At 37.8% G+C, this 24,885-nt stretch overlaps 1 protein-coding gene across 1 annotated transcript in view; it reads right to left on the bottom strand.

The window, feature by feature from the left end:
* The window catches only part of RBM25 (RNA binding motif protein 25), a 61,677-nt gene that overhangs the window by 5,827 nt on the left and 30,965 nt on the right, over positions 1-24,885 (bottom strand). The window contains exons 7-17 of the mRNA XM_030319489.2: positions 18,764-18,949; positions 17,343-17,396; positions 17,021-17,104; positions 13,207-13,493; positions 11,638-11,860; positions 11,249-11,338; positions 8,668-8,741; positions 6,168-6,318; positions 2,526-2,850; positions 1,879-2,153; positions 1,445-1,543 (exon numbers count right to left, since the gene is read on the bottom strand). Of these exons, the coding sequence (XP_030175349.1) occupies positions 1,445-1,543; positions 1,879-2,153; positions 2,526-2,850; positions 6,168-6,318; positions 8,668-8,741; positions 11,249-11,338; positions 11,638-11,860; positions 13,207-13,493; positions 17,021-17,104; positions 17,343-17,396; positions 18,764-18,949 (1,848 nt within the window). The remainder of the gene's footprint in view (positions 1-1,444; positions 1,544-1,878; positions 2,154-2,525; positions 2,851-6,167; positions 6,319-8,667; positions 8,742-11,248; positions 11,339-11,637; positions 11,861-13,206; positions 13,494-17,020; positions 17,105-17,342; positions 17,397-18,763; positions 18,950-24,885) is intronic.

Genomic DNA, 24,885 nt, shown 5'->3' with positions numbered 1-24,885 from the left:
AATTTCTGGTGACTAAAGAAACTTTCTATAAATTTAATTCCCAGAACCCCACTCTCTTCAATGGAAGTTTTCCACCAGAACTTGGGATCTCGATCATTATACTATGTGTTCTAATTCAAATCTGGAGTACAAATTTCAGTGCTACAATAATTACAAGTGGAAAGGGCAGCCTAAGTTTGCTAGAACAGTAGTGGTAGAAAAATAAGCACCTCCTTGAAATGTAATTAGTTATTCCTTTACAGAAATATAGTGCTTCTACTATAATAACTGCTTATTAACAATAATAAAGCTTTGCCTCCAGGAGACAACGGAAGGATGTAGTATACCTTGGTGGTTAAGAGTATTAAAACTACAAGTTATACAGACTTGGCTCTTACTATGTAACCATGGTCAAGATACAATCTCCCCCTAAGCCTCAATTTCTTCATGTATAAAATGGAGATAACAATAGTAATTTATACTTCCTAAGGTTGTTGGGAGGTTTAAAGAACATAAACTCCCATAAGATGCTTAACACAGTACCTGCAAAGAACACAGCTTGGCACACAGCAAATCAATCAATAAAAAGGACCATTATCATTCTACGAAGGAAACTATTTTGCTCCTCTTTCTAAGGATGGATGACTGACAAACTGATGAGATAACCTATCAGCTGTCTCCACAAAAACCTCCCCAACTTGGGGTGCCTGGGTGGCTCAGGCAGTTATGCAATCTGACTTCAGCTCAGGTCATAATCTCATGTTTCAGGTGTTCAAGCCCCACATCGGGCTCTGTGCTAACAGCTTGTAGCCTGGAGCTTGCTTCAGATTCTGTGTCTCCCTCCCTCTCTCTCTCTCTGCCCCTTCCCTTCCCTGCTCGTGCTGTCTCTTCAAAAATAAATAAACATTAAAAAAAAAAAAAAAAGCCTCCTCGACTGTACTTCAGCAGCATTCTAACTGTTAAGACAAGAAGGTGGTGGCAAGGCATTCTTGGGGGCAGAAGAGAGCAAAAGTGGCAGCAGTCAGCAAATCTGTTCTCCTTGACCCTCTGAAATGAAAGCATATGGCATAAGGGTATGAGATAGGGTGGAGGCCATGAAATCTCTTACCTGAAACTACCATAGACTTAATTTTGCAAGACTTTTTTATTTTAAAAAGTGTCTAATATTTTATTTTATTTTATTTTATTTTATTTTATTTTTTAATGTTTGTTTATTTTTGAGAAAGAGAGACAGAGCGTGAGTAGGGGAGGGGCAGAAAGAGAGGGAGACAGAGAATCTGAAGCAGGCTCCAGGCTCCGAACCGTCAGCACAGAGCCCAATGCAGGGCTTGAACCCACAAACCGTGAGATCATGACCTGAGCTGAAGTCAGATGCTCCACTGACTGAGCCACCCAGGCACCCCGAAAGTGTCTAATATTTCAAACATAACACAAATGTTGGGGATGGAGGGAGTAAAAGACTAACCTTAGAACAAACAAAATCAACTAATGTAGCTTCCTCTTCACCTATGTATTCTATAATTTTCTTATTAATCCATGGTCTAATCCGTCGTTCCATCAATATCTGCAAAATAAAGCATGGTTACTCAATTAAAAGAACTTTTTATTACATTTATAAAAAGTCTAATGTTAGTGATTTTTCATAAGACTAAAATATAGCATGCTATCATTCACAAGTTGAACTAAGACAGGTAGGTATCAAGATACAATTACTTGCTTCTAGTTTATGAAGACTTTAAGTACCACCAAGAATTTCCTGAATCGTCTACCTAAATTCCTTGGCAGGTCAAGATGCCAGCCAAATTATCATCGGTATTTGGCATTAATAGAATCAACTGAGTTTGCATGCTATGATCAAAAACTACTTCCAATAAAAATGAAATACAATTTGCTACTCACAGAATCCACAATAGACCAATCCAGGGGATAAGCAAAGAGCTCAGGTTTGGCTGTGGGGATTTTCTCAATGAGGCTCTTGATGTGTTTGCGCTTTTCTTCAGTGTTTACGGTGCCTTTGGCAGCATTTTTATCATCTTCACCATAATCCAAGGGAACCAGTTTCCGTTTTCGGGGTACATCATCACTGTCTTCATCCTCAAATTTGTTAAAGACACTATCTACAGGGAGTTTCTTTCTCTTCACAGAGTTAGGTTGACCAGGACTATTGGAAGCACCTATAGTAAAAATTCTATATTAGCATGATGACTTCTTCAACTTTCATTTCATTTTACAACCCACCATCCCTCAAGAGCATTGCATAATATACTTTCACAAATCTCAGAGAAAGATCCCAACTGTAAAAAATAACTCACTACTCACAAGTGCTAGAAAATTTAACTTTTCACTTCTTCTCAGAACTTGAGGCAGCTGCAGATATAGGAGCACTAGTAGAACTACGAAAACAATCGTGAGCTAGAAAAGCATTTTTGAGTATTTTTCTATCTACCTACCAAGCAGCACATTACTTATTTTTTTTCCTTAAGGCAAAATTTAAGTGTATACAGGGGGGAAAAATAAAGGAAAGAAGGAAGAAAATGCTAACGTACCCAGTTTAAGACTTAGTCCTATTTTTGGCCTATGTTCCTCAGGTTGTTGTTGATCTGGTGAATTTTCATGAGGAATAATAATACCACAAGGAGACTCATCCCCAGGAGTGTTGGGAGTGGCATTGCCACTGGCAGAGGAAACAGATGGGGCAGAACTGATGGGCCTCAGAGTTGGTTTGAGACAGGGCTTTTGCTCTGGCTCTTCTTCCTCTTCCATGGGTTCCTCTCGTTTTTCTTCTTTTTCTTGCTTTTCTTCTTCCTCTTCCTCTGATTCTGGTTCTTGCTTTATTTGTGGTTGTCTGCGCCTTTCAGCCTCTTGTTCCATCTAAAACCAAAAGATAACGTGACTAACTTTAACAGATCACAACTATACTCAACCAGCTTTTTATTTTATATTATCTTTCAAAAAAATCTTTTTCTTTCTCACTAGGAATAATGAAACACTGCTTGCTTCTATAATCAGAAAGCTTCATCTGATTATATATACCTAAATATACCTAAATCTGTATATTAGGTACTCTGCAAAATGTTTTTTCATTTTTAACATTTATATATACAGTTATTTATACCCTTCAGATAAAACAAAGGTAAATACATAATAGGTGGCTAATTCAAAATGAAAAGATATGTTTTTATATTTTTGTTAAAGAAATTATAACTCAAAGTTTCATTTTTTTTAATGTTTATTTATTTTGAGAGACAGGGAGAGAACTGGAGGGGTTAGGCAAAGAAAGAGGGAGAGAGGATCCCAAGCAGGCTATGCGCTGTGCAGAGCCTGACGTGGGGCTCAAGTTCACCAACCATGAGATCAGGACCTGAACTAAAATCAAGAGTCAGACGCCCAACTGACTGAGCCACCGAGGCACCCCCCAAAGTTTTATTTTAGAACAGTATAGATAATACATAAGAGGGAACTCAAACCCTAGCTTGGTCATAACTCATTTGTTCTATGGCACCTGGCTGGCTCAGTCGGTATAGCATGCAACTCTTGATCTTGGGGTTGTAAGTTTGAGCCCCACAGTGGGTGTAAAGATCAATTAAAAATAAAACCTTAAAAGATTTTTTCTTTGTTCTTTCTAGGTCATGGCTAAGGGCGGTAGTCACTTTTGTATTCACGAACAGGAAAAGAAATGGGGAGGGTGGCGCCCAGGTGGCTCATTTGGTTACGCATCTGACTTCAGCTTAGGTCATGATCTCACGGCTCATGAGTTCAGGCCCCATGTTGGGTTCTGTGCTGACAGCTCAGAGCCCGGAGCCTGCTTCAGATTCTGTCTCCATCTCTCTCTGCCCTCCCTCTCTCAAATCTAAACATATAAAAAAAAAAAAAAAAAAATGGGGAAAATTTTTTGGAGTTAAAAGCCTATTAACAGAGCACCTGGGTCACTCCGTTGGTTAAGTGTCCAACTCAGGTCATGATCTCACAGTCATGAGATCAAGCCCTGCATCGGGCTCCAAGCTGGGAGTTGAGCCTGCTTAAGACTCTCTTCCCCTCCCCAACCCATACTTTAATAAATAAATAAAAATAAAGCCTATATATCAAAATGAACACTCTCCCTGAAATCATGAAAGATCCCAGACACACACACACACACACACACACACAAAATAATCATTAAAAGCATTATAAAAACTTGAGTGAATAGATCAATAATTTCTCTAAGCATGAAACAGAAAAACAGGGCAAAAAGATCCTTAACTATGTAACAATTAATAATTGGTGCATGACATGACTCAGCACCATAAAACTATCAACTCACAAAGTAGGACAATGACAACTAAACAATGTAAGGCATTCAAACTCACTGACAGAATCAAAACATAAAAACACACCTAATCTGAATGTTACAATAGTAAGGACTTAAAAGACTAACAACACACTACGATGGTCAAGGTATGAAAAAAAGACATAAAGGCTATACACTGGCAAAATTCTGGGTGGAAGATTATACTCTATTTAAAGGCACATTAGAAAATAGCATGTAAATTATAATCCCATTTACAAAACTTATCTGAGTAGGATATATATATGCCAGTGTGATGACATTTAAAAAGCAACCACAAACCATGGCACCTGGGTGGCTCAGTTGATTAAGCGTCTAACTCTTGATTTCGGCTCAGGTCATGATCTCACAGTTTGTGAGTTCGAGCCTAGAGTGGGCTCCACGCTGATACCACAGAGCTTGATTGGGATTCTAGCTCTCCTCTCTCTGTGCCCCTCCCCCTGCTCATGCACTCTCTCAAAATAAACATTAAAAAAAAGTTTATAATACTATTAGCTTCATAATATATTAAGAACTAAGCACTTTTCTAAAGTGACACACTGTTCTTTTTTTTTTTTTTAAAGAGAGAAAGAACACCAGCTGTAGAGGGAAAGAAAATCTCAAACAGGCTCCATGCCCTGTGCGGATCAGGTCACAGGGCTCGATCTGACAACCCTGGGCTCATGACCTGAGCTGCAATCAAGAGTCAGACGCTTAACTGATGGAGCCACCCAGGTGCCCAACACACTCTATTCTTAAAAGAAAGGGATATGCTATGTCCTATAACAAAGTCATTTCCTCTTTTTTAAAATGTTTTTATCGGGGCGCCTGGGTGGCGCAGTCGGTTAAGCGTCCGACTTCAGCCAGGTCACGATCTCGCGGTCCGTGAGTTCGAGCCCCGCGTCGGGCTCTGGGCTGATGGCTCGGAGCCTGGAGCCTGTTTCCGATTCTGTGTCTCCCTCTCTCTCTGCCCCTCCCCTGTTCATGCTCTGTCTCTCTCTGTCCCAAAAATAAATAAACGTTGAAAAAAAAAAAAAAATTTAAAATGTTTTTATCTTTTTAATGTTTACTTATTTTTGAGAGAAAGAGACGGAGCATGAGTGGGGAAAGGGCAGAGAGAGAGAGGGAGACAGAATCCAAAGCAGGGTCCAGGCTGTGAGCTGTCAGTACAGAGCACGACATGGGGCTCGAACTCGCAAATTGTGATATCATGACTTGAGCCAAAGTCAGATGCTCAACTGACTGAGCCACCCAGGCACCCCTGTTTTCCTTTTAAAGTGAAAAGTTGTTCATGAAAACATCTTCAATTTATTTAAGAAATAAAAGATTTCAGGTGGTGGGGCGCCTGGGTGGCGCAGTCGGTTAAGCGTCCGACTTCAGCCAGGTCACGATCTCGCGGTCCATGAGTTCGAGCCCCGCGTCGGGCTCTGGGCTGATGGCTCGGAGCCTGGAGACTGTTTCCGATTCTGTGTCTCCCTCTCTCTCTGCCCCTCCCCCGTTCATGCTCTGTCTCTCTCTGTCCCAAAAATAAATAAAAACGTTGAAAAAAAATTAAAAAAAAAAAAAAAAGATTTCAGGTGGCAATGAGAGAAGGAACTCAACCCACAAAAGTCAGGAAGTGTCAACGCACATTACAGGAAGGACAGATTTCTATAAATGTTTTCTTAGATGACGTTCCTTTAACTTAGGTAATATTCACAGAAATTAAGGAAGAAAACAGCTGGAAGATGTTTAGAATTAAAGTTGTAAATCAACTAACACTGGTGATTTGTATGATAGAATAAAGAAAAAGACAATATCCTTCCCAAAACCAGCAAGATACATGAAACATAAGCTGCATCTCCCTTATAAGAATACTGCTGTGAATGTTATATTATCTCACCCTCTGGAGCTCTGCGTCTGGATCCGGGTGTCCTTCAGCCAGAAGGCGCTGCCTGATTTCCTCTAGCTCTTCCTTCTCTCTTTTCCTGTCCCGTTCATCTGCTTCCATTTCCTTTTCCCTATCACGCAATCTTTTCTGAAGAGCGCTTCCTCTGCAAAAGTAAAACATAACAGGCCTTAACATTCACATCAGCCAATAAACCTAACAGAAGTATCTTCTCCAGAAGTATCTTCTTTAAATACTAAAAGCTATATGATAAAAGAATGAAAAATGTGTTACTGTTCTTTATCTGCAGAACACCAACACCCAAGACAATGTGCTACCTGGTAATGTTTAATAAGGAAACATTGTCTTCTCATTTACCATGACTCATTCTTAAGTCATTTTATTTATTTGTTCATTTTTAAGTTTATCTTGAGAGGGAGAGAACATGAGCGCAAGAGCAGGGAAAGGGCAGTGTGTGAGGAAGAGAGAGAATCACAAGTAGGCTCAGTGCTTACTCGGGGATCGATCTCAGGAACCATGTGATCACGACTGGAGCTGAGATCAAGAGTCAGCACTTAACTGACTGAGCCACTCAGATGCCTCAAGTCATTTTAAATAAGTATCTAAAACAAGTAGAAAAGCAGTTTTCAGATGAAAGAAAGCTCTCATTTTGTACTTATTACAGAGAGAAACCCTGACACATAACTTGTGTTCTTTTGGATGCCAAGTTGTAAAAAATTAATACAAGGAGTAGTAATACCATGAAGAATAGTTCTTTTTTTTAATGTTTGTTTATTTTTAAGAGAAAGAGACAAAGCGTGAGTGGGGGAGGGGCAGAGACAGAGGAAGACACAGAATCCGAAGCAGGCTCCAGGCTCTGAGCGGTCAGCATACAGCCTGATGCAGGGCTCGAACCCACGAACCATGAGATCATGACCTGAGCTGAAGTCAGAGGCTTAACCGACTGAGCCACCCAGTCGCCCCATTCTTTATCTTCAATTTAAATTAATTCTTTCCATAATGGAAAACATCCTAGAAGGAAGTAGTGCAGAATCAACAGAAAACAAGAGATTCTCCCTACCCAGCAGTTTATCATATATCCCAGAATGTTGAAATTCTGTAATACTGATTTTACAATTCAATAATTTACTGACTTTTTCCCCCTTTTCTAAAAAGTCAAATCCTTGGCGTGCACTTAAGTTGCTAATTCCAGGGGCACCTGGGTGGCTGAGTTAGTTAAGCGTCCGACTTGGGCTCAGGTCATGATCTCTCAGTATGTGAGTTCAAGCCCCGCATTGGGATCTGTGCTGAGAGCCTGCTTCGGATTCTGTGTCTCTGTCTCTCTCTGCCCCCCTCCCCCACTTGTGCTCTGTCTCTATCAAAAATAAATAAAATTAAAAAAAAAAATTGTTAATTCCAATGTTTTAATTATGTGCAGTGAGTATATTAAAATTACACATTAAATGCCTTCCCTACATGCCTGGATCACGTCAGGTACATGAGATAAAAAAAAAAAATCACAATATTGTCCATAGTTTCAGGGAAATTATAGTTTGGGATGGAGGAAGGGGAACAAAGCAAACAAATTTACACTTATGTCATAGCACTAAAATTAGAGTAGTTTATTATTATTTTTTAATGTTTACTTTTGAAAGAGACAGCACAAGTGGGGGAGGGCACAGAGCAGGGGAGACACAGAACCCAAAGCAGGCTCCAGGCTCTGAGCTGTCAGCACAGAGCCCAATGCAGGGCTCGAACCCACGAACGGTGAGATCGTGACCCGAGCTGAATTCGGACCCTAAACTGAGCCACCCAGGCGCCCCTAAAATAAGAGTAGTTTAGAAATGCCATGGGAACATGACTTTACAGGAGGAGGAAAGGTAGGCTTTACAACCCTCACTTCAGAAAAATATGTCAATTGGGCTGCGGATGGGATGGTGTTTGGTTGGCTTTGTAACATTCTTGAAATCCTTGAAGACAAAAATTTTTAGACCACCTTAAATAGTTATTACTAGCTATTGGGGCGCCCGGGTGGTTCAGTGGGTTAAGTGTCCGACTTCTTCAGCTCAGGTCATGATCTCGTGGTCCCTGTGTTTGAGCCCCGCCTCGGGTTTTGTACAGACATCTCGGAACCTGCTTCTGATTCTGTGTCTCCCACTCTCTCTGACCCTCCCCCACTCATGCTCTTGTCTCACTCTCAAAAATGAATGTTAAAAAAATTTAAAAAACAAAAACTAGTTATAACTTGTTATAAAAACTGGACCTCTTTAAAACACATGAAAAAAGTTAAGCGGTTTTAATACTATTATGGACACCCCCCAAAAAAGATAGAATTGTTGATCTCTTTCCAACAGTTCACCCCTGTACTCCCCAAAACAACATATCAAATATGGGGGTGATTACAAGGTAGAACATGCAGATTTTCTTTATTATCCCACTGAGTGAACCTGTCTGCTCTGGTAGGGAACATAAGGCTAATACTAAAAGATGAGCTCATAAAGCAAGGCTTATTTACCTGTAATATTTGGGATCATCTCTATCATCATCATAATCTTCTAAGAATTCTTTTAGTCGTTTAGCTTCTTTTGCCTGTGAGAAAATTGAAGACAAAGTGTACAAAATTAACATGTGGGTAATGTTAGGTTACCCCCTTAAAAGGTCATATTTGTTAGCCCCTCCTCCTTTCTTGGGAAATAGATTTTTCTCATCCATATCACTTGAATACTATAATTCTCATGTACTTGATATATTTAATTTAAATAACATTAGATATATTCTATCCTTTACTCTTGAAACAAGTCAGATTAAGGACTTATCCTTGCAAAAAGCACATACAGTATGCCACATATAGTATTTACTCCCTGAATATAATCTTCAACATATGGTAATGAAACTTGAGCATACGAAGAAACAAAATTGTAAGCTATTTTATAGAATCTATTAACTTAAAAAAAAAAAAAATTCTACATTTCATTTGTAGGGTATTATGCTATAGAAAGCAGTTTTTATAAAATGTAGAATTGAAAATCCAAATCATGTTCACGCATAAAAATCTAGGGGTGCCTGGGTGGCTCAGTCAGTTAAGCGTCCAACTCTTAACTTTGGCTCAGGTTATGATCTCAAGGTTCATAAGATCAAGCCCCACATTGGGCTATGTGCTGGACATGGAGTCTGCATAAGGTTCTCCCCACCTCACCCCCGTCACGCACGCTTTCCCTCAATCAATCAATCAATGTAATACCTATCTAACTCTGAGTGCACAAACCATTAAAGTATAGGACTCTCTCTTATTTTTGGAATTTCAAATATAATTATTATATTTAATAGCACTTACAGGTAACAATTACATAAAGCTATACAATATAAGTAAATAAATATTTACTTAGAATTTATATTCTCATCTATTGTATCAACAACTTTTGTATCTACATACAAAGCAGATAATGCTAGGCTTCTAAATATAATAAAAGTTCATTATTTTGACTAAAGTAAAATTTTAATAATTTCATCCAGTTCAAATGTTACCTCTCTGTAAAAACCTCCCTAACCTAACCATCTATCCGTCACAAATTCCTACCCCCAGACAGAATTACTCATTCTTTCTGTACTCCCTAAATACTGTAAACACACATTTACCATACCTTAAACACTCACACACACACTACAGTAACTACCTACCTAAAGTTAGAAGTAATAGTTACTCTTGTGTGCCCAGTACCCAGCACAAGCACAAGGCTGGGATATAATGTACACACAAAATGGGTCAAATAAACGAAAACAGGCTGTCAAGTAGAAACGACAAAATTTACAAATATCTAAATAAAACACAAGATGGTGCATGAGGCACATACTAAAAATACAAACATAAGTTACCAGTCTTGAGGAGTAGAAACTTTCACTTTTTACATCATATACTTGTTACTCGCTTATGTTTATATAATGAGCACGTAACTGCTTTTGTAACTGGACTTTTTTAAAGCTCTCAAAGAATAATAGGAAATTTTTCTCTAGAAAGACAGATTTCAGATTTGCTTGTTAAGAAGCAGAATCACTTCAAATCTATTCCACCATGTTGTTCGTGGCAAACATTTCTTATTTTAACTGTTTCTCACTATGTTATTCTCTTCCTATTTTCTAACCTAGCGATGAGAAAGAAATTCCAGAATGGGAGCACCAATTCAGGAGAACTGAAATTATGTTCATTCTCTGTCATTATGGATCTACTACACAGAAAACCCATACTATCTATCTAGTTGCTGCATGCACCCTCTTTTGGTTACTTACAAATACTCCCTCTATGTTTCATGTTCAAAAGCTATTTGAAAATTCCTAAGTTCTGTGACGTTTTTGGAAGAATAATCTCCAAACTGGAGATAAAGAAACCTTCATGAAATTCTGGCAAAGACAGAACACATGGAACATGCCACTAAAACAAATACTATATAAAATCTTTTGTCATTCTACTTAGTAACGGCCTATGCGAACTGCTTTACTATCATCGTTTATCAAATAGCGTGAATGCAAAATGTAAGGTTCATTTTTATGATTATCATGTATTTAAAAGAAACAGAGCATAAGGAAAAAAGTAATTCATAAATACTATATACTGAAGATAATAATTTTGATTTATAAAAACAGAGGTCTTTCTTTACACTGTATGTTAACTGGAATTTAAATAAAAACATCAAGAGGGAAAAAAACAGGTCTTCTCATGGCACGACTCCCTTCATCCACATATACTACACCAATACAGAACAGTATCAATGCCTCTTCAAATTCAAAATGTTGCAGATTCTTAATCAAAGAATGTTCTATAACTAATCATTTTACATATTCCTCCTCTATGACAGATTCACTTCAGTGGTACTGCCAAAAGGTAATTTTGTTTATAGGCAGCAAAAATGTGAAAAATAAGAGTAAGAAAGATTTTGGTGGTCTGGAATTGTCTGAAGATTATTTGAAATATGTAAAAATTAAGTTATCTATACTGAGAGCTTTTACATTTTAATTATAAAGTTACTTCTAATTCTAGTTAATGGTAAAGAATTTGATCTGCTTTTTATTTGAAAAATCACTTATCAACCTAGAATAATTACCATTTCTCTTCTTCTTTCTTCTTCTCTTTCGGCCTCCTTCTCATACTCCCGGGTTTTCTTCCGTTCTCTGATTTCCCAATTCTTAAGGCGCTAAAAAAAAAATTGCCAAAGCTTCACAAATGTAAGCAAAGAGCCCCAACATGTTTGACTAGCTTACTGACTAGCAAAGCTTTAAAACTGAAAGCATTTCAAGGTTTGGGAGTTCGACCCCGCATCAGACTCTCTGCTGTCAACAAAAAGCTTGCTTTGAACCCTCTGTCCCCCACTACTCTCTCTCTCTGTCCCTCTCCTGTTCACGCGTGCGCACGCGCACACTCTCTCAAAAATAAATAAACGTTAAAAATTTTTTTAATTAATTAAAAAAAATTTAAAGCGTTTCCTCAATTTACCTCTTGGTAAGCAGCTTCTTTCTCGCGGAGTTTTCTTTCAAGTTTTCTTCGTTCATAAGCATCCTCTTCATCCTCTTCTCGGTCCCGCTTCTTGTCTTTCTCTCTCTCTCGTTCCCGTTCCCTTTCTCGCTCTCTCTCGCGCTCTCGTTCTCTTTCTCGTTCCCGTTCTCTCTCTCTCTCTCTTTCCCGCTCCCGTTCCCTTTCACGATCTCTGCTCTTTTCTCTATATAAACAAAAGATTTACAAAGTCTGTCAATCCCTCTGTTTTCCTTTAAAACCGAGGGAAAGGAGGACAACATATATTACAAAATACACAAAATCACAGGCCAGAATTTAGCATTTGATTTCTGCAGAATTGTAAACTCCTCTACATTCACCAGAAAGACACAATATAATTCTAGTCCCTAATTCTAAACTGCATTCTAAATTCAGCGTTAATGCTTATCAGTATTTCAGAAAACAGACAAACCCACATACAAGAAATACCAAGGACTGACAAACAAGTTAAAAGATAGTCTACCCCACTAGTGATCAAAGAACACAAATGTTGGCAAAGATGTGGAGAGAAGAGCACTTTGGCATGTTGCATGGATAAATTATAACTGTATCTACCAGCAATGAAGTGTCCTCCAATATTTAAGACAAAGTGATAAAAAAAAAATTGCAGAATATATGTAGTATGATGCCATGGATCTCATTAAATACAAATATATGTATGTACATAGTACATAAAACAATAGTTTATGTATTCGTATCTGTAGTAAAAGTATACTATTGTATATATGTCAAATTCTCAATACGGTTACTCAAGAGGATAATGATTATTCCAGCAGAGGAAGTTAAAAGATTTTAATGCCCACTAAAGATTAAGGACACTGGATTTCTAGTTTCAGCCACTGGTGGACTAAAAGTGGACCTCCTTTTGGTTACAATCAGGTGAAAACCTACAACACAGAAATGTATTATCTGAAAACCAGCTTGGGGAAAAAAGGTGAGTTTTTCATCCTTCCCCACTTGCTTCCTTTGTTCATTTTTTCTTTACCTCATTCCTAAATAATTTAAGATGATTCATCAAATTCAACAAAATTAAGGAGAAAAATAATAAAACAAGGTGAAATTAACTAGAAGTCCTAAATAGAGAGTAAATTGAGAGCTGGGCCGGGCGGGGGGAGTTGTGGCCATACAGCAGGCTACAGGACCACATACAGACATGAGTGGCTAAAAGCAGTGGTCCTAGAGCTGATTTCCCAGGACATGGGACCTCAATGAAATGGTAAATAGAAAAGAGGCCCACCGACCCAGGGAGACAACAGGGACTCATGTCTTCCCAGAACACCGGGTGGAGAGTGGCTGCATTCTGGGTCCGTGTAAATCCTGGCTTCAGACAGTAATTAACTCTGAAGTTGAAAATCGTTACTTGAACCAATGCTTACATGCGTGAGACAGTAAGCCAGGCACGCTCTGTGGCTAAGAAAATTCTCTCCTCATAGAAACATAAACAGTGTGGAGAGTAACAACGTACAGTTCTACTGAAGCAATCAGCAAACAGTAACTTCCACCAAACCTTACCTTGATCGACTCCTGTCCTTATTCCGATCCGAGCTCCTTTCCCGATCGCGGTCCCGGTCTCTCTCGCGGTCTCGGTCCCGATCTCTCTCTTTAGTGCGGTCACGATCCCTATCCCGTTCTCGTTCCCGCTCCCGTTCCTTCTCCTTTTCTCGTTCACGTTCTCTTTCCCTTTCTCGTTCCCGTTCTCGCCTTTCTCGTTCCCTTTCACGCTCCCTCTCTCTTTCTCTCCGTTCTTTCTCAATTTCCTGTCTTTCTTTTTCCTTTTTGCCTTTCTCTTCTTCCAGTTTCTAGAAACCAATAAAAGTACTTTTAGAGTTAACTCTGTAGCTCCAGTATTCAGATATTTCCCGGCGCAATGCCCAATATGGGGAACAAAAATAACCAAACCACTGGTACTTTAATATTAAGTACTTGTGGTTTCACTTGGCAAATTAAACTGAAGCAATCACAAGACTATATAGATTGCGTGCAAACCCAGATACTCTACACAGACCAGGAATCTCCAATCTTGGATGCTGGGAGATTGCGTCAAGTGTGGCTGGCCACTCAATGATTACGTAACAAATAAAATGACCATGAGGAATGTGGTGATTAAAAATAATATCTAGAAATACAATCACTTAGCTAAAATGTAATTCCTCTCATTATGAATTTCTGTAAACCAGTGCAACTACTGATTTACTACTGATACTAAATATAACCCCCAGACTTCCCATTACGTAAAAGGTTACTACTTGAAGGTTTTAAAGGGGAGGTGGGGGAGGAGAGTCAGGTCACTGTAATACAAATCATCTTCTACCCTCTGGTTTGCCCACCCTCCAAAAGATAAGCTGAATTCAGCCAAGATTTGCCCTATTATCTCAATGGAAACATTTACTCCCACCATTACAAGATGGACAGCCCACCAAATACAAAAAGTTTGAAAATACACTCACTTCAAGCAAAAATGTACATAATTGTAATAGTCTCATTTCACTTAATTTTAAAAGCAACATATTTATGCCCATTATGCCTATAAGACAATAAAAATATATCAACAGTGATAAATCCATCCTTGGAAGGAACGATTGCATATGAACTTACAGATGCTGTGCTAGGACATGGATCGCCAACACTGGATTAACCTTGCCTACAAGCTATGTTTCTGGGAGGAAGAGCAAGTACATGGTTCACAAATAAACCAAATAACAGAGTCAGACCAAGTTTGTACCCTGACAAGATTACCAGTGTACCACACGGTTTCTACACAAACTCCGAAAAAAAGAAAAAAAAGAAAAACCCAAACAGGAAAAACAAAACAAAAACAGAATACATTTATCCCTTTGGTTCCATGTTTAGTGTCACCGAAAAGAAATTTAAACTGCAACAATAAAATGTGCATTTTTTTTTGTCTTTTCTCAGTCATGTAAAGCATTTAAAACAACTTTAAAAAGCAATCTTACCTGTCATACTCTTTTTCTCTCGCTCATGGTTCAGAGAACTGACAGAGGATTATGAAAGAGAAGCTAATGCATGAGAAATCAATATATTCAGCTGCTGTGCCAGTCTATATCAAAGGAGAATGTAGGCAAAGCCAAGACTGAATACACTGAAGTTACAAAGAGAAGAGAAAAGAAATGGTAGAAAGAGGACAGAAACTGAAAACTATTTAAAGGGGCAAATTAGAATGTCTGAAACAGTTCTAATGGACTATAAAAATTTGTATTGTAAAATGAGGCTAGACTACACAAAACTTACCTCAGTGTCATACACTTATAAAGAAATGTTTATTTCTGAGATAATAGATACTTACAGATCTATTTTAGCTGTTCCAATAATAATCTCTTTTGTAGGATTTAATGTTTTTACTTTTGCTTATTCACTGCACTACTTCTTTTTTAGATGTATAGTTCCACTTAATGTAAATAATAATTTGTTTCAGAACTCATTTCAAAAGTTTTGTTCTAAGTAAATGAACAAGTGAGTGAATCTGGACCATACTAAATGCACTTCTAAAACAATCTATATGCAGTAGGTAGACACACACACACACACACACACACACACACATATATATTTTAAGACAAACACTAGAGAAAGAGAATATGGAAGTGAGTCTAAAAGGATGTAAGAAAGTAATGAAATAATGAAGAGGAAAGGACAGGAAAAAAAAATCATAAATCTTACCTTAGTCTCTCTTCAGACTCGTCCGTGCTGTAAATGGACGCCCCCTGCCACGCTGATACCCTGACAGTCCGTGGTTATTTAATAAACTCATACCAAAACATGCAAAGGTTCACTGAGCTCATTTTTTGTTACTGGAGTTTCAAATGTCCCCTTTAACCATACCACCCAACAAAAAGAACTATATTTTGTTTTCATTTTGATCTTTTTTTAAAATACATTTTGGAAATTCAAAACATCCCCACCCCCCCCCAACAACAGTGAAGTAAGTCTAAGGCAGTCAAATGCCTGACAGCTTCTCAAACTCTGAAGCAAATATCTTTTGAATTAATTTGTTAAAAACACAATTTCATCATACTTTACCAATGACATGACAGGGTTTAACAAATAACAACAAGGGGGTAAACCACACACACAACCGTATACCATTTTCAAGCTTACTCAGGCCCTGAATTTGCGTATTGAACCTAACCAAAAGTATCCCACAGTATCCCAAAAGTATCCCAACTAATGACTTCCCACAGACTACCATTTAAACTCAAAATTAATTTGGGAAAACTTTATTTGTGCTTTTAGATACTTAGTTCCCGGAAAAGCACTGTGTATGTGAGCTAGGGCTGGGCATCTGGATAATAAGTGTTCAGCAGCACTGATTCAATAGCATTAATTGTCAACTTGGGATTTGGAAAGCAGTAAGAAAAAAGAAGATCGTATAAAAGAAAAAATGAACACTTAACACTTCACTGAGTTAAAGATCACTCAGTATTTTGAGTAATAACCAGTAACATCTTATTATCTCTAACATGAAAATACATTTCATGCGATATTTGCATTTTACCGTCCATAAGCATCACCTTCAACACCAGCGAACACTCACAGATGCACTGTCATTGAGAGAAGCTTTCAATAGGCAAAACTCGTGAGTGGGATTTACTATGCACAAATACCCATTTCCAAGCCAGTTACCCCTTTGCATATTTTTCTGAGGGGGCATCCATAAATATAATAAAAAACAGAAGCTCATACTTACATCCTATTCCTTGTTACTTTCCAAGCTGAGAGTTTCATCTTGCATTAGTCACCATATGATCTCTATCATAATGGTGGGGGTCAATGAATAGATTAGCTTTATGGGAATTTACAGTTCTTCCATGCATCTAAAATTTGGTAAGTCTGGTAACCACTGACCTACTTTTTAAAATCTCCCCCTCTCAACTTAAATCTACACAAATATAAATCTTAAATTTCAATCTCGGCCCTAAAGCAAAGGTTTTCCTACGATTAAGTTAAATAAATGCCCCCAGCAATACACTACAGTGTAGGTTATCCTGCTGCCCCACTGAATCTAGTTTAAATCTGATCTTGATGTTTATGTTAAAATCTAAAAGTAAAATTAGCTTTTATTCATACTCAAGTGAGGTGACTGTAGAGTAGTCAGTAACTGCAACAACTAAGCACAATATGTCAAGGACCACTTTAAAATGGTATGGTCTTCTGTTTCTTTGTCTCTATCTAGATATTAATTAACCTATAAAAAGCATTTAAAATTATATTCTAATGTAAGGTTGATTTTTTTTTTTTTTTTTGTCTGTTTGCTTTGGATTCTGTAAAAAGTCTAGATTGGTATCAAGTGAAAAAACAAGAATACTACCTTGTGTGTGTCTCTGAATTTGCTGATCTCTCGGGATATCAGATCTCTTTTGTCTTCTTCCATTTCTATAGCATTTATATCCTCCTAAAAAAAGATAGGGGGGGATAGGAGAGAACGCATTATAGATCAATCTACATCAATACAAATATATTAAAACTAGAAGTTAGATATTCTGTACACCTTACAAACAGATAGTAACTAACCAAACAGAACTTATATAGTAAGAAATCTAGTGATCTAAGTTAAATAATGAGATGTCAGATGAACAAGAATCACAAATCTGGCCATTAGCAGTAAACAGTCATTGTCAATGTAAACGAACCTTAGTGATGAGTGGATAAGGGATCAGTGGGGCCACTGGAAATCTACGGAAAATCTGCGGAAAAATCCACAAAGATTAAAAAAAAAAAAAAAGCAATGAGTTAACATTACTCTGCACAACAATGCTCTGTATGTTTATACTATAAGCAATGCAAGATTTCTGTGACATTTTCTTGATTTCAAATTACTTAATAAAAAAGATTTCACTCACTCTCTTTAATCCCTCCTGTCACCTACCACCTCCTCACCCTCCAATTCCCCCAGGCAATGGAATAAGCAAAGTCTCACTAGCAGGATTTTTTCCTCCAAACCCAGGAAAAAATCATACCAACAAAATTCACCCATAATTCCTGCCATACAGCAGGATTTGATTCTTTCCTCCCAACCCATAACAAACAAATATGTCTAGTAATTTTTTCCCTTCCCATTAATGCTGGAAGAGGAAGAACAAACTCTAAAACATCAACTACCCTATGACTATCAATTCCCATTCCCAACAACTGGCATTTCACTTGACAGGTTTTTAAGGTCACATAAGGAAAAACAAGCCAAGTGATAATGTATTTGTCCAGAAAGCTAACTGAAAATGAAATTCAAAATAAAATAAGGTACTGAAATTCAAAATAAAATGACTGTAACTACCCCTTCATTTTAAAAACTAGAGTGTATGTTTCACAGTACTCTTTCATGGCACGTATAATCTACGCACATAAGATACTTCCAATATTTCAAAAAAATACTCCCCATAATTCTCTAAATTTATCCAAAGCAATGAATATTAAAAAAAAACAAACATTTTCTTTCAACCTGGACTCCTTACTATTTAATTAGCTTAGGCAGGCAAAGAGTGGTAAATTAGAATACCCTGGGGAGGAGTGTTTCATCTTGTACTACTCTTTCACAGTCCTCCAGTTAGAAGTTCAATGGTGTTACTGTCCACAGAGGGAAATAAGCAGTAGTTTATAAGAAAACGTGGCTAAGAATCAAAGAATGGGTGAAAATCCTCAGTGAAGGACATCTGGTATCCTGCTTAGAGCAGGGATAGAACAATATCAGGGAGTAAGACAAAGCAAAGCCAGCCCCTTCACGGCCGAAAAAACAAAAACAAAAAAACTTCCTTTGTCCCTTAGTACCAGCTTCTACTTCGTGAGTTAAGGTTTTTTCTTTATGAAATTTGAATCCACAGATAAATACAAGCATCCATGCCAGTGCATTTCAAACACACAAAACAAACATTTTGGTAAAAAAATTCATGAGTTACTTGATTAAACATGGTCAAATTAGGCTTAACTGTATATTGTTATAAATGCTAGTCATTTTATTTTACCCTTGAAAGTGAAAATGAAATGAAAGCACAAGAGTGACACCACAAAAAGTAAACCGTAGAAATGACTCTGTTGTCAGAAATCAAATAACACATACGTCCTCCTTCTTTTCTTTCTTCTTCTTCCTGGGGTGAGAGTCAGATTCTTGTGAGGGGGCATTGAGCTCACTGGAGTATTCTCGAATTAAAACTTCAATGGCCCCTTTGATCATCTGATCTCTTCTCTTTGTCTCTTCATCTAAGGCTTCTTCATCATCATTAGTGACAGTTTCTGGCCTTGCATTCTTTAAAAAAAAAAAAAAGGCAAATTCAGGGGCAGGAAGGCAGAAAAAAAATTAAAAAAACAAGAAAATTAAAATCATTCTAAAACAAGGTAGTACACAAAACAAACATGTTTTTCTCCAAAAGAGCATCTCTGTAGTCCGAGTAAATGCAGATTTGGTTTTGTTCTTAACTTCACAAAACTAAACTTCATTTGACTTACTGATTTTTCTCAGATCCTGATACTTTATCATTTTCTTTTGCTTTCTTCCTTTAATAGCTAATATTCTGACCCCCAACCAGTTACAGGAAGTTTATTAAACCACAGGACTAACATAGTACACAAATACATCTGCAAAGCTTTCAGGTTTTCAGACTGTCTTGCTCAAATACTTCCACAAACTAACGTATTTACATTAACCAATTCAGACTTGAAAATTTAATTATGTGAAAAAAACAAAATACACTTGTACGCACACTATGACAGCCACCATTACAGACACCATTTAAAATAAAAAGAATAAACAAAAGCAAAAAAAAAATAAAAAATAAAAATAAAATAAACAAAAGCATGTGTAGGTTACACAAATGAAAAACACTAGGTAGCTATATACAACAAAATGCAAGCATTAAAAAAAAAAAAAAAAAAGACAAAATGCAAGCATCAGATAGGCCAGGGGCTGAAACAACTGCATCTCTTTTCCCCTTCTGCTTTCTATAATGTGGAAATACCACTTAAAAAAAAAACCAGGTACTTATACTCTAAGAAGGAACCAACTCTAAATACTTATATAAGTCTTTCTCCCATGACTTGCACATATAGTATTACAAAAAATAAAAACACAAAATTCATGTTGTAATGCTTCTCGCAAGTAACTATTTGCAGGATTTATTACTTTTTAATATTTATTTATTTATGAGAGAGTGTGCACAAGCAGGGAAGGGGCAGGAAGGGGTTGGGGGGGTTGGCGGACACAGAATCTGAAGAAGGCTCCAGGCTCTGGGCTGTCAGCACAGAGCCTGACATGAGGGCTTGAGCCCACGAACTGTGAGATCATGACCTGAGCCAAAGTCGGACACTTAACCAACTGAGCCACCCACGTGCCCCTAGGACTTTATTATATTTTAAAAGAAAACTAGACTAATTGTGTTGATGTGAAAAAAAAAAAAATTACTGACTTCTAACGTACTATAATTCTTTTTGTTTTTATCTTAGTTCTATTTTAAAAGGCACCTGGTAAAGGAATTAATTCAATTCAAACTACAAAATTTAACCATATATATTTAAGCTTTTTTGTTTGTTTGTTTGTTTTTTAGTAATCTCTACACCCAACATGGGGCTCAAACTCACGACCTCGAGATCAAAAATCACTTGCTCTTCCAAGTGAGCAAGCCAGGTGTTCCCAAACCACAAAACTTAGAGAATGACCTCAAAATTTTGGGTAATTTCCAGTTACTGTCAGTCTTTTCTTAAAACTAGGAAAAATAGAAAAGTATGACAAGCAAAAACATAAAGATGTATACAAAAACTTTTGTAATTTAAAACTGTACACACACATGCCTCAAAGTAATTATCTATTTACTTGGTAAACATGTTGTTATGTGTTTTCAGATTCAAATAAGAACAATGCTCTTCTGGCTCTTCTGCATAAATGCTGGCTCTTGTCACAATGCATACAACTATTCAAGGTAAGTTTCACATCTTGGGGCTCCTTAATATAACTTAGTGATGTCAGATTTCATAATTCTGAAAGCAACCTTCAATGGATACTTCTTCAACAGGCAATTTTTTTTTTTTTTTTTTTTTTTAACAGCTCACAACCCTGAGATCAAGAAGACCTGAGCTGAGATCAAGAGTCAGGACACTTACTGACTGAGTCACCCAGGCACCCAACAGGCATTTATTTCTTAATTTTCTCAACAAATTTTTTTTTCATTAGGAAAAAATTTTTTTAAGTAATCTCTACATGCAAAACGGGGCTCGAATTCAAACCCCGAGGTCAAGAGTTGCATGCTCTACCGACTGAACCAGCCAAGCGCCCCCTGGCTCAACAAATTAAGAGACTACTATCTGCAAGGTAGGTACTAGGCTAGATGGCAAAAAATTCAATATGGGAAAAAGAAATGACCTTGCCCTTAAGTATTTAGTAAATAGGATAAGAAGTTACGATACAGGTAACTTCAAGTTAAGTTATAAAGTGTGGTATAAAACTAACCACTCGAAGTTCCTCACTTTCCCAAACCTTCCTCTTGATCCAATCTTGCGCCAACTTTTTACTTGGTTATCTTGGATAAAGAAGCTTTATGCAAGAACAGTAATTAAAATTTATTTACCAAAAACACTGTAAAATCTATAACTGTGGTGATGTGTTTTTACTTTAAATCGATAATATATGGCAATAAGGTCTCTGTGCAGCATTCACTAAAATCCCTTCAGTAATGCTCTGCTTCTTCACAGGTCTTTTTTTTTTTTTTTTTTAATAATTTCTTTAAGTTTATTTATTTATTTTGAGAGAGACAGCATGAGCGGAGGAGGGGCATAGAGAGAGAATCCCAAGTAGGCTCTACACTGTCAGCACAGAGCCACCAGGTGCCCTCTCCACAGGTTTTAAATTAAATAATTAACCTGCCAGTAAGTTGCCACTGAAACTGTAGGTCCGGAGACACACATGAACCATTTCAAACCAAATCCTCAACTGCTGAGACCTAAATTCTGTATTATGAAAATACCTTTGGGGTGCCTGGGTGGCTCAGTTGGTTAAGTTCTGACTTCGGCTCAGGTCATGATCTCACAGTTCTTGGGTTTGAGCCCTACATCAGGCTCCAGGCTGACAGTACAGATGTGAGCCCCTCTCCCTCTGCCCCTCTCCCACATGCGTGCACCCTGCCCTATTTCTCTCTCTCTCTCAAAATAAACTTAAAAAAAAAAAGAAAGAAAGAAAGAAAACACACTTCTGAGAGACCATCAAGTCTGTCTTTAGCATTTCCCCTACATTCTAAACTCCTTTCCACGAACCCTCTACATCTCCATGCTTTCCTAAGCATAAGACTAGAAGTAGGGTTATAAATCTGAAGGCCTGGTCATTTAAAAATACTCAGAAGCCCCTGAGGTCCCTCCCACCACCATCCCAAATCAAATTTAAGTATTAGTATAGCTGGTCTTACCTAAGTTAGGAGTAAAGCATTTGAAATGAATTCACACCTTATGAATGACTACCGTCCTCTGATCTACAGAGAAAATGTACATTTTTAGGGGCACCTGGGTGGTTCAGTCAGTTAAGTACCTGTCTCTTGGTGTCAGATCAGGTCATGATCTCACAGTTCATGGGTTTGAACCCCACATCAGGCTCCATGCTGATGGTGCAGAGCCTACTCGGGATTCTCTTATCTCCCTCCTTCTCTGCCCCTTCCCCCACTTGCTCGCATGCTCGCTCACTCATTCTATCTCAAATAAAGTTAAAATTTAAAAAAAAAATTTTTTTTTAATATTTATTTATTTTTGACAGAGAGAGACAGACACAGAGCATAAGCGGGGGAGGAGCAGAGAGAGAGGGAGATACAGAATTCAAAGCAGGCTCAGGCTCCAAGCTGTCAGCACAGAGCCCGACGTGGGGCTCAAACTCACAACTGTGAGATCATGACCTGAGCCGAAATCGGGACGCTCAACCGACTGAGCCACCCAGGCACCCCTAAAGTTAAAATTTTTTTTTAAAATGTGTTTTTAGAAGGAAAGCTTATTAGCCCAAATCTCTTCACCAACTGTTAATGTAAGAAAACCAAAAATAACCAGACATATCATGGAAGGAAAAGTTCTTTCTGGTTTCAACTTAAGGCCTACTTCTGGGTCTTCAACCATACACAATTTTCTGATTTCCAGTTTTTTCTTCACTTCAGAAACAGAAAGCACGTTCAGTAACACTGAGCAGCAAAAGATGAGGGGGTTAGCAGTACAAGAGGACCACAGAAACCAACTGAATATCTGCGAGGTTTATGTGGCCCACCTATTTAGCTCTTTTCAGAGGAATTAAAAGCTTCAATAGTAAAGCTACCGGTAGTAAAGCTGAAAAACACCTCTTCCAGGCTCACTCTTTGGCACTGACTTGGTTTTGACTCTAGGGTCCAAAACAAGAACTTCTTTGGGAACTTAAGTAAAAGCAGAGCACTTTCTTTTGAGAAAATGTAGATTCAACCAGACTAATCTCCAGCAAAGATGTAAAAATTAAAGATGTCCCTATCTGCAGCATGCATCCTCAATTAAAATGCAATGCCAAGAGGCTCTGTCCAGAGATTATCTGTACTTCCAACACTGGTCAGAAGTCATTCTTTTTTTTTTTTTTTTTTTTTTTTAGTTTATTTATTTTGAGAGAGAGCAAGTGGGGGAGGGCAAGAGAGAAAGGGGTAGAGAGAATCCCAATCAGGCTCCGAAATGTCAGCACAGAGCCCAATGCACAGCTTGAACCCACGAACCATGAGATCATGACCTAAGTTAATGTCAGACACTTAACCAAATGAGCCACCCAGGCACCTCCAGAAGTCATTCTTGAATGTGTGGTTAACAACCACTACTTGTGACGATCAAGCAGATCTCTCTACTCCTAATTGCTACTCCTGAACAGCCAGAAAGCAACAGGGCATGAACTACACCAGTATGGCTACCCCAAAAGGAATACTTTTACTAATGGCCAAAGATTGCTTCTACAAATTCTGCAAAATCTATATGAAAACTTTCAATCAAGCTGTTAGACAAGACACATAATTCCTCTTGAAATTCTGGGAGAAAGTGCTTACTTCTGCAGCACATATACTAAAATTCTGGGTCAAGAAAAATCTCTCTCTTTCTAGACAAACTTGTGTTTCTTTTCTTTTTTACCCAATAAGAACTATACAAATAATTGTGCTTTGTCTTCTGCTTGGGAATCGGGAAAATGCCTGAATACATTATCATATGAGTTCCTCAATGTCTCTTTTTTTTTTTTTTTTGAGAGACAGCACAAGTGAGTAAAGGGCAGAGAAAGACAGAGAGAGAATCCCAGGAAGGGCAGAGAGAGAAAAAGGGACACGGGGAGAGAAGCAGGGCTAACCCGAAGTGGGGCTCATGCTCACCCCAAGCGCGGCACGACCTCGCCCAAAGTGGGGCTCAAGCTTCACTGGATGCGGGACTCGAACTCAGAACAGTGAGATCATGACCTGAGCCATCCTTAAAAACTGAGCCATCCAGGCACCCACTCCATGTCTCATTCCTGTTATCATCCATCTTAGGTCAGTTTTCTACACTTCTCCACAACAATCAACAATAAAGAAGAAAGAACAACAAATCCCTTCTCATATTTTATCTTGAAAAATCATGACAAATCTGTAATCTACTCCATAATAATTACATTTACTTAAAAGTTATTTGAAAAAATGATCTGATAAAAATATCTGAGAAGATCAAAAATTATCTGATCAGCATTGCTTTTTCTTTTCACCAATACTGTTGAGTAAGTGGCCATTCTAGGAAACTATGCCCTGTCTTCTGACTTCAAGTATCTCTGGGCACTATGCCAAATCCACCCAGATGGCAGGTCTGTGAATGTTTTAAATTTCATCTTACCTGAAATAATTGTTGTTTTTATTGGAGGTGGCTACAATTCTATTCTTAAAGATACAAACAGATTTAAATTATGGTTCCTCTCACTAATAGTGATTAGAAATTAAATCAAAGTCACAACTGTGCATTTCCTTATACAAATAAAGTGATTTGCTTCATGTACAGAGTACACGATCTGCAAATGCTACAAATTAAACCACCTCACCAGCTAATGATTAAACACAGGGAAAAAAAGAAAGACACCCAGGGAATTATATAAACACTGTGAAGACATTAAATCCATGCTTTATTTTAACTAAGAATTCAGTTATCACTGCAAGGAAAATCTAAAAAGTCTTATTTTAGAGTTGTGGGTTTTTTTGGGAGAGA

This window comes from Lynx canadensis, chromosome B3 (genome assembly GCF_007474595.2).
Source record: "Lynx canadensis isolate LIC74 chromosome B3, mLynCan4.pri.v2, whole genome shotgun sequence".
Taxonomy (NCBI): Eukaryota; Metazoa; Chordata; class Mammalia; order Carnivora; family Felidae; genus Lynx; species Lynx canadensis.
The sequence above is the reverse complement of the archived record's forward strand: the minus strand, read 5'-3'. Positions and strand labels throughout refer to the sequence as shown.